Below are 19886 nucleotides of genomic sequence, written 5' to 3'. Positions count from 1 at the left end.
GTACAGATATTGGCCTCTCCCCACAAATGTACTATTCCCATCAGGAGGGTTTCCTGTCGAAACACCAGATGGGTGCCTCTCTTTTAATCTTCTTATGCAGGTCATGTGCATCCTAATCCTTATAGCTATTTCTCCGCCTGTGACGTTTGTTATTCAATTTCCTTCTTCAGGTTATCATTTGACCCACTGAATAATAACATTGATAACAAACACAATAGGTAATTCTCTTGGCTCTCCCCCCACCAGCACTTTCCACTCAGCAAGTTTTTAACTATCTGCTTGCCCAGCTCTTAAATGTCCTCCATTCTACTGCATAACTCTTCCCTTTTACTTGTTCAAACTCCCTTTATCTAGTAATCCACAACTTACCTTCCAGCTATTGAGCAAGCAAACTTTGACCCACTTCCACTGGGAGCTAGAGAAGCTCTCTTTGCTATCTAATGGAGCCATTTGTTAACTATTTAAATACATGTCGCAATATCACTCTACTTAACCATTTCTTTGCTGCTACAGATTGAAATGTTCATGGCAACAGGCAGCCCTGAACGGTCCCCTGCCTTAAATAACCCCCAGGACCTCAAAATGACTTGACTACTGTTCAGGAAGATTTGGCCTGTAGAGGGGGGACTACACATGCTTTATCCTCTTAGCCTCAGCAGGGCATCTGCTGCACTGTGCCAGAAAGGAATGGTGGCTCTCTCCCATGTTTGTGTGCTGTATCTGGGCATTCCGTTAGACTACTGCTAGGAGGCCTTTCTTCTGTCTCAGGAACTACAGAAACTACCATGCCCATACAGCCGGCAGGGTCCTCTGTTGATCCTGGCCTACCCAGCACTGGGGCAATTGTAGCCTGCTAAGGCCTTATAAACAGGTCAGGTATTTCACCAGGCTATCTGCCGAAGTGAGCCCTGGCTCTCGCAGAGAGCTGCTATCTTGAAGGTTGTTGAGGCAATCCCTGCACATAGCTGCAGTCTAGTCATCAACTGCTATTTCTTAACATTCCTCAGTTAGGAGAGTGCAGGATCTTTTAATTCAGAGTACTGTCAGTACAGTGGGGTTTGGGACAGCACGGCTTAAGATATTAGGGTGTGCGAAGGGAGCTTCATACAAGTTTGCCTGCCATTCTAGTGATTCGTGCCATGCACCAATGATGGTAGCATTTGATTTGATTAGATGGTAGCATAATAGACAAACAGGGGAAACTAATACATGGGCTGCAGATGCAAGCCATCATTAAGGGTGGAGGTCTCCCCCCCATCTTTTTCTACTGCAAAAAAAGTGTCTTTCAGACTGATCATTGCTCATAATGTTTGCATCAGGTAACCAGCGCTGTACGTGTCCAAAATGTGCAGATGCCTGCTGAGACAAAATGTGCTGGGCTAAAGATTTCACAGCCCTCCTCAGGCAGGCCCGAAAAGACCTCTGTGAGCTTCCCCCTCACGACGAGGAAGAACATTACTGATAGACGTGGACCTGGGTGCTTCAGATTTAGGGTTTTAATTCTTGAAGTCTGTCAATCAGTGACACTTGTCAAAGAGTCGGTGGGGTTAGCAACTCTCACTGACTCCATCACACTCTGTGATGGGGTAAGGATGGTCCTCCACTTATGAGCTGCCCCATGACAAGGTCAACCAATAAGAAGAGGGAACTGGATCATCCTTTCGTCCCTTCCTTACTTGAGGCCTCCAGAAAACAAGCATCTGCTTCATCCTCCTGCCACCCAATTTCACTGCTGAGGCAAGTAAATACTTAATGAACTTTTAATGCACGTGTGCTTTATGAATGAATCTGTATGTGCGCATTTCCTGTGAATGTTGAGGTTATATGTGCCGGCTTGTGAATGGGTGCGAGTGTGAATGCTGATGGGTGTTAATATGTGTGGTATTGAAACAAAGATGCGTTTATGCCAGTCGCACTGCACCTTACAGACAGTCAATGCGAGGCTGGCTCTGAGACTGATGTCAAATAAGCCCTTTTCTCACACAATGTCTATCGGCATCATTCTCAACTCCATGCTGTCTATGGCCCGCCAAGTCAGCGCCATCTCATCCTTGTGCTTCCACACACTCCCTCCTGCTCTAGAAGATTTTCAAGTGGATCTCCATCAACTCGAGAAGAACAGTCACTCATGCACTTGTTAGCAGTAAACTCAACAACGGAAATGCAATCTATGCCAGCATTAACAAGAAACTCCAAACAAGACTCCGGAGAATACAGAACTCTGCGGCCACTCATCCTGGACATTCTCTGCCACAGCCACATCTCCTCCCACCTGAAGGCTTACACTGACTCCCCACCAACAAACACATCACTTTCAAACTCCAGACATACACTTACAAAGCGCTACACAACATTGGGCCTGCCTACCTCAACCACTGCCTCTCCTAGTCACCCCCCAGGAAACTCCGCTCTGCTCAACTGGCCCTCGCCACCACCCCTAGGATCAGGAAGAACACGGCTGGAGGTAAATACTTCTCCTACCTCGCTGTGCAGACCTAGAACACACTGCCGCTTCACCTCAGGCAGTCCCCCTGACTGGCTCAGTTCAGGAAGGACCGCAAGACCTGGCTCTTCGACTGAGCCACATCCCACGTCAGTGCCTTGAGATCCCCCCCCGGTGATAAGTTACGCTTTACAAATATCTGCATGATTGTCTTGAAGAGTCAGAGAGTGAACTGAACACCAAGCACCGACGGAGAGGGCAGTTGTAAAAAGAGCATTATGCATCTGCCCCAATCAAACAAGTTACTTACCTTCAGTAATGCCTGACTTTCCATGCCAGGAGTGCAAAGCCACAAAGAACACTGACTACTGGTATGGACTACTAAAATTTGGAAAATCCTGTCCCAAGAAATCTGTTGACAGAGCGGGAAGGATGGTTTGACCGGTAAGGAATCTGCAGTTAGATATAGTCTCTACTAGATAAGGCGTTACCGAGGGTAAGTAACTTATTCATCTAATAGAGCCTTCTAGCCAGAGATGCTTTACCTTAGAATTGATAGTCAAGCAATACCTCCCCAGTCCTGCTGGACCGAATGAGCAAAGTGCCCATCCTGACGAACCTGACGAACAAGTTACTTACCTTCAGTAATGATTTATCTGGTAAAGACATATTCTAGTTGCAGATTCCTTATCTTAGGATTTCCCCCAGGCATCAGACTGGATCCGGAGATTTTTCTTCCAGCAGTACCCTTGCGCGCTGTACCAAGCTGGCTCTGTATATACTATATCAAAATGGGATATAGTGTGCACAATGTCAAGGTGTTCCCCAGAGGCTTAACAGAGGGTAAAGTAGATAATACAAATGCTCTCTTTTGTGGTAGTGTGTTCGAACAGTTAGGCTTATCAGAGAGTAGTGCAAAGCATTTGTTGTACACACACAGACAATAGAAGCAGCACACACACAATGAATTAACTCCAGACCAACGGTTTTTATATAACAAATATTTATTTTTTTAATTTATTTTTAGAACCGCCAGATTCAAGTTGCAGGTAAGTACTTCAATAGATTTGTATCAACAATACTTTGTTTGAAATCGATATGTTAGACAGCTTTTAAAATATTGGCAATAATCTGTTTTAAAAATGGACACTGCAATTTTCGAAAACAGTTACAGTTCCATTCTCCGGAGGTTAGGAAGTCCACCACGGGGGGTTCAAGTTAACCCCAAACACCCAACAAAAGCAACACGGGGTGAGTCGGGTGCAGAAGTAAAAAGTTAACCAAATTTAACGTAGGCTCCTATGGAGACGGGGACACTTGGAATCAGATCCACAGGCAGGAAAGTACCCGCATCTTCAGAGGGTAGACCTGTGAAGTTTTGAGGAGCACTGGGGGAAGGGGGGGAGAGGAGGGCACAATTAAGCACCAAACCCACCCTCAGCGGCACTGGGGTGGCAGGGTGCATGGTGCAAACAAGATGTCGGGTCTCCAATGATTCTCTGTGAGGGGACCCGGGAGTCTCTCAGAGGCTGCAGGTGAGGTCCACAAGGTCGTCTGGGGCAAACCACAGGCTGGACAGGGAGGAGGGCCGCCTGCTGGAAACTGCTGCACCTGAGGTCGGGTTCTCCAAGGCCTGTGAGCTGTGGGAGCGGCAGTTATCTCCATCCGGAGCTTTGCGGTCTGGGAGGTCCTCGGGATTCCCTCTGCGAAGCTCCGGATTCCCTCAGGCGTCGAAGAGGGGTGGAGAGGTCAACCCAGGGTGGGCACTTGTTTGCATTGCAATCGCCTGGGGATCCTCTCTAGCTAGTTGGGCCACCTGGACATGGGCTGTTCAGAGTAGTCAGGACTAACACATTCCGAGTGGTGCTAGATTCCTTGGTTGTTGTTTCTTCTTGGACAGGGCCGCTGTCCACAGGAGTTCTTGGTCCTTTCGAGTGCAGGGCAGTCCTCTGGAGCTTGGCAGAGGTTGCTGGTCCCGCTGAATGCTTCGCTGTTCCTTTGCAGGTTTTTTGAAACAGGAGACAGGCCTGTAGGGCTGGTGCTGAGTCAGTTGTTGTCTTCCTTTTTCTCTGCTGGGGGTTCAGCTTAGCAGTCCTTCTTTCTTGTCAGGTCGCCAGGAATCTGGTGAGTTGGGTTCAGGGAAGCCCTTAAATACAAGATTTAGGGGCATTACAGGGGTCAGAGGGCAGTAGCCAGTGGCTACTGTCCCTGAGGGTGGCTACACCCTCCTTTTGGCGAGGGGGACACATTCCTATCCCTATTGGTCCCTGTCATCCAAACCAAAATAAAGGATTCTGCAGGGAGGGGCTCACTTCAGCTATGGACACCTTAGGGGTGGTCCCGGCTGAAGTGGTCACTCCTCCTTGTTTTTCCTAAGTTCACCACCAAACTTGCTGCCAAAAGTGAGGCTCTGTCTGCGTGGCGGACATCTCCACTAGCTGGAGTGCCATGGGGCACTGTAACACGAGGCCTGAGCCTTTGAGACTCACTGCCAGGTGTTACAGTTCCTGCAGGGGGGAGGTGTCAAACACCTCCACCCAGAACAGGCTTTGTTTCTGGCCCCAGAGAGCACAAAGGCCCTCACCCCAGGGGGTCAGAAACTTGTCTTCTAATGGCAGGCTGGCACAGACCAGTCATTCCTACACTAGAGGACTGGATAAAATACAGGGGAGCATCTCTAAGATGCCCTCTGTGTGCATTCTTTAATAAATCCCAAACTGATATCTGTGGGGTTTTATTGTGCTGACACGTTTGATACCAAAATTCCCAGTATTCAGTGAAGCCAAGTATATGGTCTGGGAGTTAGAAATGTCAAACTCCCAGACCATATACTTAATCTGACCATACTGCACTTACAATGTCTAAGAATGGACTTAGAGCGTTATGCCCTCACCTGTGGTACTGTGCACCCTGTCTTAGGGCTGCAAGGCCTGCACAGGCAGTGTTTTGTGGGCATGGCACCCTGAGGGGGATGCCATGTCAACTTTGCATTTTTCTCCCAACCAACACACACAATCTGCAATGGCAGTGTGCATGTGTTTGGTGAGGGGTCCCTTAGGGTGGCATAACACATGCTGCGGCCCTTAGGGACCCTCCCTGGTCACAGGGCCCTTGGTACCACGGGTACCTTTTACAAGGGACTTATTTGTGTGCCAGAGGTGTGCCAATTGTGGAAACAATTGTACATTTTTAGGGAAAGAACACTGGTGCTGGGGCCTGGTTAGCAGGATCTCAGCACACTCTCAGTCAAGTCAGCATCAATATCAGGCAAAAAGTGTGGGGGTAACTGCAACAAGTGCCACTTTCCTACACACGTCATCAGGTGGCGTTGGTCGACTCCATGGGCATTGTGGTCGCTGTGATGACGTAGTGAGTCGTGCATATATGCTGCCTCTGCGCAGTGACGTCAGTTTCTTTTCACAACTTACCCCGCCAAAGCGCAAAGCCATGAAGAACACTGAAAATGGTGCGTCAGAGCTAAGGCCCTAGAAATCCGTTAGTAAGCGGGAATGGTGGGTGGGTCGGTAAGGAATCTGCAACTAGAATGTGACTCTACCAGATAAATTGTTACCGAAGGTAAGTAACTTGTTCATCTGATAGAGACTTCTAGTTGCAGATTCCTTACCTTAGAAAATATACTCAAGCAATGCCATCCTTAGTGGTGGGCTGCAAACCAAGATCATACTAGAAAGTCCTCGACCGAATGACCAAAGTAGCTGTCTCTGCGGACCTGATTGCTTATTGTAAAACATGTGCAGGGATGCCCACGTTGCTGCCTGGCAGACATCCAGGACTGGAACTCTGCGTGCTAACACTGTGGTAGCAGCAGTTGTTCTGGTGGAATGACCGCGAAAGCCCTCAGGGGGTTGCTTCTTTGCCAAAGCGTAACACATTTTGATGCATGGGTGTACCCATCGTGAGATGCTACGCTTATGCACCACCTTCCCTTTCTTCTCACCCATATATCCAACCAAGAGTTGATCGTCCACCTGGAAATCTTTAGTACGACTGAGGTAGAATGCCAACTCTCTTTTTGGATCCAGAAGGTGGAGTCTCTCCTCTTCATGAAAAGGATGTGCGTAAAAAGTAAGCAAAGTGATGAACTGCCCTACATGGAAAGGCGTAACTACTTTAGGAAGGAATGGGGAACTAGTGCGTAACACCACATTGTCAGGGTACACAGACATAAATGGGGGCTGTAGGAAGTAGGCTCTGTATGTGCTATTTCAAAGTAAGGAATAGCATGCACAGAGTCCAAGGGTTCCCCTTAGAGGTAAAATAGTGGTAAAAAGAGATAATACTAATGCTCTATTTTGTGGTAGTGTGGTCGAGCAGTAGGCTTATCCAAGGAGTAGTGTTAAGCATTTGTTGTACATACACATAGACAATAAATGAGGTACACACACTCAGAGACAAATCCAGCCAATAGGTTTTGTATAGAAAAATATATTTTCTTAGTTTATTTTAGGAACCACAGGTTCAAATTTAACATGTAATATCTTGTTTGAAAGGTATTGCAGGTATCATTTCAATTGCATGTATACTTTTCAAGTTATTCACAAATAGCTATTTTAAAAGTGGACACTTAGTGCAATTTTCACAGTTCCTGGGGGAGGTAAGTTTTTGTTAGTTTTACCAGGTAAGTAAGACACTTACAGGGTTCAGTTCTTGGTCCAAGGTAGCCCACCATTGGGGGTTCAGAGCAACCCCAAAGTTACCACACCAGCAGCTCAGGGCCGGTCAGGTGCAGAGTTCAAAGTGGTGCCCAAAACGCATAGGCTTCAATGGAGAGAAGGGGGTGCCCCGGTTCCAGTCTGCCAGCAGGTAAGTACCCGCGTCTTCGGAGGGCAGACCAGGGGGGTTTTGTAGGGCACCGGGGGGGACACAAGCCCACACAGAATTTTCACCCTCAGCGGCGTGGGGCGGCCGGGTGCAGTGTTAGAACAAGCGTCGGGTTCGCAATGGAAGTCAATGAGAGATCAAGGGATCTCTTCAGCGCTGCAGGCAGGCAAGGGGGGGCTTCCTCGGGGAAACCTCCACTTGGGCAAGGGAGAGGGACTCCTGGGGGTCACTTCTGCAGTGAAAGTCCGGTCCTTCAGGTCCTGGGGGCTGCGGGTGCAGGGTCTTTTCCAGGCGTCGGGACTTAGGTTTCAGAGAGTCGCGGTCAGGGGAAGCCTCGGGATTCCCTCTGCAGGCGGCGCTGTGGGGGCTCAGGGGGGACAGGTTTTGGTACTCACAGTCGTAGAGTAGTCCGGGGGTCCTCCCTGAGGTGTTGGTTCTCCACCAGCCGAGTCGGGGTCGCCGGGTGCAGTGTTGCAAGTCTCACGCTTCTTGCGGGGAGATTGCAGGGTTCTTTAAAGCTGCTCCTTTGGATAAAGTTGCAGTCTTTTTGGAGCAGGTCCGCTGTCCTCGGGAGTTTCTTGTCGTCGTCGAAGCAGGGCAGTCCTCAGAGGATTCAGAGGTCGCTGGTCCCTTTGGAAGGCGTCGCTGGAGCAGAGTTCTTTGGAAGGCAGGAGACAGGCCGGTGAGTTTCTGGAGCCAAGGCAGTTGTTGTCTTCTGGTCTTCCTCTGCAGGGGTTTTCAGCTAGGCAGTCCTTCTTCTTGTTGTTGCAGGAATCTAAATCTTTAGGTTCAGGGAAGCCCTTAAATACTAAATTTAAGGGCGTGTTTAGGTCTGGGGGGTTAGTAGCCAATGGCTACTAGCCCTGAGGGTGAGTACACCCTCTTTGTGCCTCCTCCCAAGGGGAGGGGGTCACATCCCTAATCCTATTGGGGGAATCCTCCATCTGCAAGATGGAGGATTTCTAAAAGTTAGAGTCACCTCAGCTCAGGACACCTTAGGGGCTGTCCTGACTGGCCAGTGACTCCTCCTTGTTATTCTCATTATTTTCTCCGGCCTTGCCGCCAAAAGTGGGGGCCGGGGCCGGAGGGGGCGGGCAACTCCACTAGCTGGAGTGTCCTGCGGTGCTGTGACAAAGGGGTGAGCCTTTGAGGCTCACCGCCAGGTGTTACAGCTCCTGCCTGGGGGAGGTGTTAGCATCTCCACCCAGTGCAGGCTTTGTTACTGGCCTCAGAGTGACAAAGGCACTCTCCCCATGGGGCCAGCAACATGTCTCTAGTGTGGCAGGCTGCTGGAACTAGTCAGCCTACACAGACAGTCGGTTAAGTTTCAGGGGGCACCTCTAAGGTGCCCTCTGGGGTGTATTTTGCAATAAAATGTACACTGGCATCAGTGTGCATTTATTGTGCTGAGAAGTTTGATACCAAACTTCTCAGTTTTCAGTGTAGCCATTATGGTGCTGTGGAGTTCGTGCAAAACAGACTCCCAGACCATATACTCTTATGGCTACCCTGCACTTACAATGTCTAAGGTTTTGCTTAGATACTGTAGGGGCACAGTGCTCATGCACTGGTACCCTCACCTATGGTATAGTGCACCCTGCCTTAGGGCTGTAAGGCCTGCTAGAGGGGTGTCTTACCTATACTGCATAGGCAGTGAGAGGCTGGCATGGCACCCTGAGGGGAGTGCCATGTCGACTTACTCATTTTGTTCTCACCATCACACACAAGCTGGTAAGCAGTGTGTCTGTGCTGGGTGAGGGGTCTCTAGGGTGGCTTAATACATGCTGCAGCCCTTAGAGACCTTCCCTGGCATCAGGGCCCTTGGTACCAGAGGTACCAGTTACAAGGGACTTATCTGGATGCCAGGGTCTGCCAATTGTGGATACAAAAGTACAGGTTAGGGAAAGAACACTGGTGCTGGGGCCTGGTTAGCAGGCCTCAGCACACTGTCAATGGTAAACATAGCATCAGCAAAGGCAAAAAGTCAGGGGGTAACCATGCCAAGGAGGCATTTCCTTACAGGGGCTCTGAAGAAAGAGCCTGAAGCTGACTCACTCTGCGAGCAGAGGTGATGGTAACAAGAAAAACAGTTTTCAAAGTAAGGAGGCGTAAGGGAGAATTGTGTTACGGCTCAAAAGGAGCACACATCAAGTAAGTAAGGACAAGACTGAGGTCCCACAGTTGCATGATAAACTGAGTGGGAGGAAACAAACTGGTGAGTCCCTTAAGGAATCTACCAACAATCGGAGACTTAAAAAAGGGAAAGTTAATCAGGCAATCTAAGAAAGGCTGAGCTAGCCGATAAGTAACCTTTAAGGGTGCCCAAAGTAGAGCCCTGCTAGGCTAAAAAAAGAATGAGCAAACGAACCTCAGAGAGGAGTGGAGAGGGGGATCAACAGACTTGTTGGTCCACCATGCCACAAATGTATGCCAATGACAGACGTATACCGTTTTGGTAGAAGGAAGCCTGGCTGCTAAGATAACATCATACACTTCGGGTGCAAGGTCAAAAGCCGTCAACTGCCGCCGCTCAATCTCCACATGTGAAGGTGAAGTTTAGACTGGTTAAGGTGGAGAACCATCCCCTGTTGCTGCAACAGAAGATCACCCCCGAAGGGGCAGTCTGACTGGAGGATCTGTGGCCATGCTCAGTAGCTCTGGATACCATACTCTCCATGCCCAGTCTGGAGCCACCAGGATTGCTTGGGCCCAGCCGTTCTTCATCTTCAGAACACTGGACAGAAGTGGTAAAGGTAGAAAGGAGGCCGGAGTTCCACTCAAGACAAAGCTTTGCAGAGTGAGTGCCACCTTAGAAACTCCAATATGCAAAAAAACTGACATTGCGCGTTCCCTGCGCAGGCAAACAGATCTAACCAAGGCTCTCTCCACTGCTGAAACAGACCTTGTGCCACCTCCGGATGGAGATGCCATTTGTGATCGTCTATGCATAGACTGCTGAGTTTGTCTGCTCTGTCGTTCAAAGAGTCCACCAGATTTTGAATGACAAGGGTAATGCCCAAATTGTAGGTAACGTCTGCAGGCAGGCAAGACAGGGATATGGAAATAAGCGTCCTGCAAGTCCAACGCTACCATATAGTCTCCTGGGTCCAAGGCAGACAGGACCTGAGCCAGGGTGAGCATTTTTATCTTCTCCTTTTTGAGAAAGAGATTGAGGGCCCTACGGTTTAGGATAGGACATACTCCCATGTCCTTTTTGGGCACCAAAAAGTAGCGGGAATAACAACCACAACCTACTTCTGGCACATGGTCCCTCTCTATAGCTCCCTTGGCCAAGCGAGCGGATACTTCCTCGCAGAGAAGTGCCAGATGATCATTCAGTAAGTGGCCATAGGATGGAGGCATGACCGATGGGCAGTCTCGATGGGGAGGGAGTAGCCCCTTCGGACAATCTGCAAAACCCACCTGTCTGTAGTGATGGATACACAGTGGGTCAGGTGATGGCAAATCCTGCCGCCAACTGGCCTGGGATTGGGGACGGACTATGAAGGATTGGAGGGTGCAGCAGGGGCTCTGGTTCCCTGTCCCACGAGCTCATAGGATTCTGCATACCCGGCCACGCAGGGACTGAACATGGGTGGCACAATGGCTGGAAAAGGGGCATGACAGGGAGCTCCTTGCATGGCCACGAAAGGGGTGAAAGGTGGACTGCTGGGGACGAGGGTCAGTCAAAAGGCCAAAGCCGTAGCCTGGGAGTCTGTGAACCTCTCAAGCACCAAGTCTGCCTTGTTTCCAGAGGGACTGGTGCGATCAAAGGGCATGTCCATAAGGGACTGTTGGACATCCCCTCAGAAACCAGATGTCCTCAAGCAGACGTGGCACCTCAAGACCACCATCGATGAAACTGATCTACCCAGAGAGTCGGTCACATCCAGCTCACATCGAATAGTGAACTTCGGCACGCCTCTTCCATCAGCAACTGCTTGGGAGACGATGGTCCGGGCCTCCTCTGGTATCTGCGGCAAGACTTGCGCAATCGCATCCCACAGGGAGTGAGTATAGTGGCCCAAAAGGCATGCGGTGTTCACTGACTGCAACGCCAGACTGGAGGAAGAAAACATCTTCCCAAATTGGTCCAGTCTCTGATTCCCAATTCAGAGGTGCGGAAGGGAATGCGTCAGATGATGAGGATGTCTGGATAAAAAGGCTCTCAGGCATGGGGTGTTGGGACAGGAATTTAGGGTCGAATTGGGGTCGGGACGATGGCTGCGAGCGATCGTCCTGTTCACAGGAGCCCCTGTGCTGGGTCTGGACCAAGTACCTAAAAGGACATCAGTGAGGGCTTCACTGAAAGGAAGGAGAGACTCAGATGTGAAAGCCCCTGGTTGAAGCACCTGCGTCAGGAGATTTGACTTGCCTACAACAGTAGGCAGTTAGAGGCCAAGGACCTCAGCCACCCTACTGACCACCATAAAATATGTGGCTTCCTCTGCTATAGCCACGGTAGGAGAAGGAAGCAAGCCAGCTTCCAGAGAAGTATCCAGACCACTGACCTCGCCCAATTCCTGTGCCCAGTTCATGTTAGGGTCGTCCTGGTATTCATAAGGGTCCGGGGACCCCTCCAATGCTTTCCCGTATTCATACCCATAAGGAAGAGAGTCTGAATCCAACGTGGGTGAACAGACCCCATAGAAGAAGAGGGCGGTGTCGGCCGACGCCACTCCAACTCTGAGTTGTCGGGGATTAGGACAGGGTCGATGTCGATTTTGAGCACAACCGACGTCAGGAGCATCACCGACTGAGCCGGCGCTGGGATGGTCTCAATGGTACGACCGGCGTTGGTACGGATCTGTAGCGCATCCGTAGGGGCTATCGGGGCCAGGGTTAGAGCTGCCAGAACGGAACCTGAAGGGCCCCCAGCCGAAACCCCAGGGTCCAAAGGCACCGAAGGGGTGTTGGACTGCCCAAAAATATGACGCATGGCCTCACAGAATTCTTTTAATTGGGCTGGGATTGCTCCGGCTCCCGGAAAGTCGGGGAGGCGTGTAGCAGACCCAGAAGTGGGCTCAGAGGATGGAGGCCTAGAGAGTCTACGCTTCTCCTGCGTCGCATCAGCCAAGCAACAGGGTGAAGTTGAAGGATGCCTAACCTTCTTCGACCTCTTATTCTTCTTACCCGAGTGACGCAAAGACTTGGAGGACAACGAGTGGTGGGGACTCTGCGAGCGGTCTCAAGACCTTCCTCTCGAGCACGACTAGGAGCGATGCGGCATTGAGCACCAGGTCGCCATAAGCTTGAGGGAACGCTCCCACAAAGCCATCCCGTACATGGCCCGGCACTCGGAACACGACTTCGGGTGGTGGTGTCACTCCAGGCACAAACAGACCCCGTGCAGATCAGTTACCGACATCATGCGGTGACAGGCCTCGGAAGGCTTGAAACCAGTCTTCGGTGAGATCCTTGACACACCCAAAAAAAAATCACCCAAAACTCAACAAAAGTGTCAATCGGTAAAAAATTGACCAGGGTAGCTCTCTCCCGATCAGCGTGTGGCGCGGAAAGAAAATAACTGACATCACCACGCAGAGGCAGCCTCGATGTATGACTCCCAACGCCATCATAGTGACCACGATCCCCGTGGAGTTGACCAATGCCACCTGATGACGTGCAAGGGTACTGCTCCGATACAGTCTGACACCTGGTGGAAATTTTAAGGTAAGGAATCTGCAACTAGAAGTCTCTATTAGATTGTCCAGGCAGTAATACTTTGTGAACGTGACCAGAACCAGAAGAGTTGGTCGTACATACAGAACTCTTTTGTGTAATCACGGTACAACAACAAAATGCTTTTTAGGTCCAGTAGGTGGATGGCTACGGCGGAGCACAAAAGGTAGGCAGGATGATTGAATGTCCTATATGAAAGAGAGTGACAACTTTTGGCAAGAATTAAACTTTAGTGCAAGAACTAGCGAGTCTTAGAAGATGTTCAGTTATGGAGGGTTAGATAAGAGAGCCTGAAGCTCACTGATCCTCTGGGCAGATGAAACTGCCACAAGGAAGGCCGTTTTGATGGTAAGGAGCATGAGAGGACAGTTGAGCAGTGGCTGTACAAGAGCCCACCTCAAAAAAGTGAGGGCTAGATTAAGATGCTACTGAAGCATAATGAAGGTTGAAGGCTGGAACAAGTGTTGCACACCTTTCAAACCCCTATTTACAACAGGGGTTTGAGAAAGAAATTGAGAGGGCACAGGATTAGGATAGGACGAAGGCCTCTGTCCTTTTTGAGCATCAAAAAGTAGTAGGAATAGCAATCACAACTTACTTCTGGTGTCAACACCATCTGACCACTTCCTGGGAGAGTAAGGAGAGATGGTCCTCCGTCAGCAAGTGGGTGTCATGGGAAGAGAGGTAGTTACATAGGGGAGGGAGTAGCCCCTTCGGACAATCTGAAGAATCCAGTGGTCCGATGTTATTGACATCCCACCGTTTGTCCATGATGGTTGGAGTGTGAACTAAAGAGGTTTGGAGGCTGCCGGACAGGTGGACTGACTAGACCTCTGGCTGCAGGACCCAAAAGGTCTGTGAGTACCATGTCCTTAACCACACAGTCGCTGGGTGGGTAAGGACACAGCTGGAAGCCCCCACCTGTAGCAGGGGTCTATGGAAAGGCCGAAGGATCTGGTTGTAGCTCAGCTACACTTGAAGTGCTCCAGTGCTGAGTATGCCTTGTCTCAAAAGAGAAGGGAGCCATCAAAAGGCATGTTCTTTAGTGAGGTTTGGACATTCCCTGATAAGTCAGTAGTTTTCAGCCAAGCAGGGCAATGAAGAAACCGCTCTGACTAGCAAGTTGGTTGTGTCCAGCCCACATCAGATCATGAAGTTGGCTGCACCTCTCCTGTCTGCATAGCTTGAGAGAGTATGGCCTGGGATTCCTCTGAACCCTGGGAGGCATATGCGCAACCAAATTCCACAGTGCATGGGAGTAACATCCCAAAAGGACTGCAGTGTTCACAGACTGTAGTGCCATGCTGGAAGAAGAAAACATTTTTTGCCTAAGGCGTCCAGCCTCTTGGATTTCCTATCCGGTGTGTTGGTAGGGAATGCACTAGGGGCTAGGGCTTACACTGGACGTGGAGGCTTGGAACACCAAGTCTCCAAGGTAGGGTGTTGTATAAGGAAATTAGTCTTGACTGCCATTGAGGGCAGGCTAAAGCCCAGGCCCTCAGCTGCCCTTCTCACCACCATAGCACAAGAGGCTCCCTCTTCTGTAGCCACGGTAGGAGGAGGGATCATGCCACTATCTGGTGGGGTGTCCAACTCACCAGCATCCACCAAATTCTCACACCATCCATGTTAGGATCCAGGGACTAATATTATTCAGGGTACAGTGGCCCCTTCCAATGTTTTAAAAGTCCTAGCCCAAGGAATAGGGCTCAGGCTCCGGTATGGAAGTTATGGCTCCAGTCAGCACCGGAGTCGGTGTCGGACAACGCCCCTCAGGCTCAGTGTCAGAGTCAGGGATGAGAATGGGGATGGCGCTGCTTGAGAGCGCAAGCAGCACCAGAAGCATTGACATTGGGACCGGCGCGAGGGAAGGTCTAGGAGGTACAACCAGTGTCAGTCCGGATCCATCTATGGATTCAAGGGGCCACTAGTGCCAGGGGCAGAAACGCCAGCAGAGAACCAGTAGGGGCCCGTCCCTAACCTGTGTGACCTGAAAATGCACCAGCAGGATAAAGCCACCGAAATATGAGGTGGCATGGCCTCATAAAATATGTGAAGATGGGTGGAGGTTACTCTGGTTCCCGGAAACTTGGGGAGGCACGGAGTCAGAGGAGGCGCTACTGCAGAGCCAGGCCTTGAACGATGACCATGACACTCCCTCATCGGAAGACACTAGGGACAAGGCAAACTTGAAGACCTCCGCATCTTCTTGCTCTTATGCTTCTTTTTGTGGGACTTAGCGGCAAGACGGCTTTAAGTGTGACAAGGATCTAGCGTTCCACAACCAATCCCAGGACCTTCCTCTCAAACAGGATCAAGATCGTCGCAATGAGCTTGAGGTACTGCTCCCTTATTGCCTGGGGGTGCATGGCACAGCACAGCAAGAATGAAAGCAGTCTGCAATCCACTTCCAGGCTCTATGAGCAAACCACCATAGACATGAATGGAGTGGTCCTGATACAGGATGCTGAGTATGCTGAAGGCTGTTGAGGATGATGATCTGGTGCTGAGACTTTGGACCCTGGAGCGGATGTCCCTGGAAGTCTAGTTAAAGTCCAGCCAAAAAACATTTGCCACTGGTCTCCGGTTACAGTGAAATCAGCGCTTCCCTTTCACTAACATTAGTCTTTCTTAGACAACCAATCTACACTCTGACGATTCTCCCAGGTTCTGCAGATTCAGGTGCAATTTTTGAGCATTGAAACTGTCTCCCAGCCTGCGCTTCAGCGGTCAGGAGAACTTGCCTATCAACTCACCACGGCAGACTTTTTCAACTTGTATGGCCCTGTAGCTGTAACAGAAAGTTAGCTGACTTACTCTTAAATCCATTGCTTCTATCTGGGGCCAGGGACAGCTTTTCCTCGAGCAGGGAGCCCCAGGCACAGTCCTCTTTTTGCTAGTCCAAAGATCAGCAGGTGCAGTCCAGTCTTTGGTGCAGCCTCTCTTTTCCAGGTCGAGGGTACATCAGGGCAGTCCTTCTTCGATCCTCTCTCTAGTTATGATCTGAGATGTGGATGGCAGGGATGACACTTAAGCGCATACCTTGCCCTCATGGGCATTATGGCTACCTCCCACCTAATGACAACTTCTCGTCAAGTGTGGAATCTAGCTGTTCCTGCCCAGTCTTAACATGACAGAACCCTTCTCTTCGCTTGTGGAGCTTCGTATCTCATCTCATAGGTGTGGCTACTTGGAGGCTTCGTTACCCTTGAAAAAAATGGCAATGGCTTTTCCCTCTCTGCCAGTGGTGCCAGCCTGTCTGCAAAAACAAAAGAGCAGTTTCTCCTCTGTGTGATCAGCATTTGCCCTTCAAAGACAACTTCAAATTTGAAACTCATCTTTTGGGCTCACACCTTGTTTGGCCTTCTTACCAGGGAAGGTCTCATCCAGTGCCTTGGCAGATCCTTTGTGCTCCTTCCTGAGAGTATTTCACACCTCTCCCCAGGAGGGCAGAAGGTTGTCTCAAGGACAGCAGATTGTTAGCAACCTTAAACAGTCACTGGAAAACCTAGGCAACAAAGTGGCAACTGTCTAAAGTTGAAGGTAGTGAAAAAGTTACATTAAGTTCAGCTTGAGTAAGTCTGGTTTAATGTAATAATTATTTTGATACCTTAAAGTATCAGCTTTAGTAGTCACACTCAGAAGTTAACAAGGCTGTGTTGTCAGCGCATAACCCTGTACTCACCAATGGGGCTAATAGCCCTTCTACAGAAAAAAAAAATCATTTTCTACTGTCCGAAAATGTAAAAACACACATTCTACTTTTAATATACAGCATCCTGCCTTAGTGCTCATTAGGCCTACCTTGGGGGGTGACTTGTATATATTAAAAAGGAAAGGTTTGGGCTGTGCCATTACTTTAAATGGCTAAGTTGAGCTACCAGTTTAAAACTGCTCTACCAGACTGCATTGTCAGACGAGGATACATGCTTTACCTTGCCAAACTCTGGAGGCACAATAAGTGCTGCAGTCCACAAGGGCCACTTTACAGGCCGTGGGTACCATTGGTACCATATGCTAAGGACTTATAAGTAAGTTAACCTATGCCAATTGGGTATAAGCCAACTAAACATACACTTTTAATGGTCAGATCACATGCACGGAGGTCTGGTCAGCAGGGCCCAGTGCATCACAGCTTGATTACAGCATTACCTATTAGTCACAAAGTGGGGCACAAAGTGGGGATGAACCTGCAAAAAGTAATTTCATTACACTGATGCTCGTGATGATTCTTGAAAGTTGAAAAGAAAACATTCTGTCTGTTTAACTTGTACAGGACTATCAAACCATTTAGAAGCCCTTTCCAGGAAAGCATGAAATCCTCCACTATCATCTGAAGGTGCAGGGGTGGCGGTGGGCTCACATGATGTAATACATTTGGTGTCTGAGGGGATGTAGAGCTTTGAAGAGCAGGATTCAACTATGGTTTTGGAGGAGGGTTGCCTGATTTAGTAAATCTATTGTTAGAATCAGAAAGCATGTGGCCAAGATCTGTAACCAATCCTAGTGGCATCTACAGAACAGGTTCTTGGTAGCAACGTTGATCATATGCTTCTTCATATGCATATTGTTCTTGAAAAGCTTCTTTAGACTTTGCCTCTTGTCTTCTTTTGAAGGAAAAATCCCCTTCCAGATATGCATTATCATCATCACATGTGGCATTTCACATGACGTTGAGCTGGGCATAATCAGACTCTTTCACTTTCAAAAGACATGTGGGTGGTAAGGGTGAGACTTTACCTAATAGAAATTTTTTCCGATGGCTTCATGGAGAAGTCCGTCACTGACGCAGTCATCAATGTTGTTGGTGATTATGAGCTTTTATGTTCAAAGTAAGAAACAAGCTCGGATAGTAGCAGAGATGGTAGTAATGTTCTTGCTGTCAACTGTTTCATTGGCAATGATGTTGTTGGAAATGTGGTCCTCAAGAAGGAAGGTATTGTCGAGGAGTTTGTGACTGTTGCCAACTACAGTCTCATTGATGATTTCTTCATTGACACATGCTTTGTCCACATCAGGTCAGTTGATGACTTTTTAACCTTTGAAGTTTCTCCCTCACAAGGAGTATATGGTTCAGCTCTGAGTTTTGATGGTTCCTTCTCAGGAAAAAAAGGAGGTTTCACCATCACAAAGGACAACTCCTTTCAGGGTGTTTTTGTCCCTGCTTTTGTGAACCTTCTTTGAGGGTTCAACTAAGGAGTCTTTTTCCTCTTGTCGTTCCCTGTTGTGGGCTTTCTGGTGAGGAGGTGATGTTTCCTCTTCTTTCATCTTCAGAGCCTGAGGTTTCTATTGCCTTCATTTTCTGTAGCCAAAGAAGAAGTGTGGACTCTATCTCTCAATGGGTTTGGCAGAAAATGTACAGCAATGTATGCATTCCCTTGGTGCATGATGAGGATGCAGACAATAAAGGCATTCCTTATGAGGACACTCAGAGAATAATCTGAGTCTTCCACATGATTTGGCATGACTTCACTCTGACAGGATTCAACATCCAAGATACTATCCTCAATCAGTAGTAGTTCACTGAAATGTCAACAGATGCAGAATATAAGTTCTTACACTTATGAATCTGAGCGGAGTTCAGGAAGACTCCCTTGCACGACCTGCAGTAAGAAATCTGGGGCTTTGAGGGGGAACAGTGATTCAGGAGCTGTTTTCTGTTTGGTTCACCTTACAAAGCAGTGAATTGGTTGCTAATGTCTCTTGTATGAGGTTTGTTGTTCAATGATCATTTTCACACAACTTAATACAGTTAATGCAGGACTCCCACCTCGATGACAGGGAAGATTTAAGCATGTGACTCTATGAAAGATTCAATAATGGAGAAATTTGCGTTTCCAAAACACATTTAAAGCTGATAGATAAGTGGTAATTCAAGCTAAGTTGGCAAGACTTATAGCTGGGGTTATGCCAGAGGATTCTTACTGCTTCTGTTGTTAACTATTCATGTGGAGACAGTTCATAATAACAAATCTTTTCCTGACCTTCTGCTGGTTACTCTGCCTGAAATATTTGGGTTATCGCTAGTGTAATGTTAACAGGATTATTAGTATATCAAACTTATTTTCCTTCAGTAGCCGTAGCTCTTAGTATAAAAAAGAATGGAAGACTGCTGGTTTAGATAAAGATATTTTTTAGATCATTATGCTATAGAGAAAGCAAAAAACATTTTTGACTGTTTACCTTTTTAGGTACAAACATTGTAGTATGCAGATAACCAGAATTTAATGGTTTTTCCAACTCACATTACAAGTCACATTAGGTAAAAGCTCCACCAAACACATTTTCAGAATGTTGACTAGGCAACCATCACCTTACCATTCTCTTTGCATTTTGCTCAGTCCAAGGTATATTTTCACTTCCTTTTTAGGAGGCAAGCTTTTTTCCACTTCAATTTTTATACGACGTAATAGAAAAGGTTTCAAAACCTACAGCAACAAAAGCAAACTGAGTGTGGGAAGCTTCAAGTTTTACTGCAAAAAAATCACAATTACAGACATGTTAATCTTATCAATTAAATGTAGAAGCCAACTCTCATAATGAAAGCAGCTCAAGTATCAAGAAAGCGACTGCTTTCTGACACCCACAGGTGAAGGAATGTTTACAGGTTTAATGGGAAATGCACCAAATAAATAAGATTGCAGAAAAGTGGTATGCTGTAAACAAATGAAGCAGAAACTAAATGCTAGTGCAGGAAAATGTAAATCAGAACCTCATTGTTCATCATTAGACTGAGGTAATAAAGGAAACAAATCTACACTAAAACTAAGGAGCAAAATAAGTTACTTAGCGACCTACAGATATTTAGCACTGCATCTGAAACAATCAATCAAAAGAATTTATAGAGCGTGCTACTCACCCGTGAGGGTCTCAAGGCGCTTTAAAAAGGGGGGTAGAGCGGGGGGAGGGTTACTGTTAG

The 19886-nt window shown here is 48.2% G+C and overlaps 1 protein-coding gene across 2 annotated transcripts in view; it reads right to left on the bottom strand.

The window, feature by feature from the left end:
• Positions 1 to 19886, bottom strand: part of LOC138262082 (probable global transcription activator SNF2L1) — a 1420807-nt gene that overhangs the window by 882116 nt on the left and 518805 nt on the right. For both annotated transcript variants that reach the window (XM_069211817.1, XM_069211826.1), the window contains exon 10: positions 19286 to 19395. In XM_069211817.1, coding sequence (XP_069067918.1) covers positions 19286 to 19395 — 110 coding nt within the window. The remainder of the gene's footprint in view (positions 1 to 19285; positions 19396 to 19886) is intronic.

Source organism: Pleurodeles waltl, chromosome 2_1 (genome assembly GCF_031143425.1).
Source record: "Pleurodeles waltl isolate 20211129_DDA chromosome 2_1, aPleWal1.hap1.20221129, whole genome shotgun sequence".
In the NCBI taxonomy this organism is placed as follows: domain Eukaryota; kingdom Metazoa; phylum Chordata; class Amphibia; order Caudata; family Salamandridae; genus Pleurodeles; species Pleurodeles waltl.
Note: the sequence above shows the minus strand (reverse complement) of the source record. Positions and strands in the feature narration are given on the sequence as shown.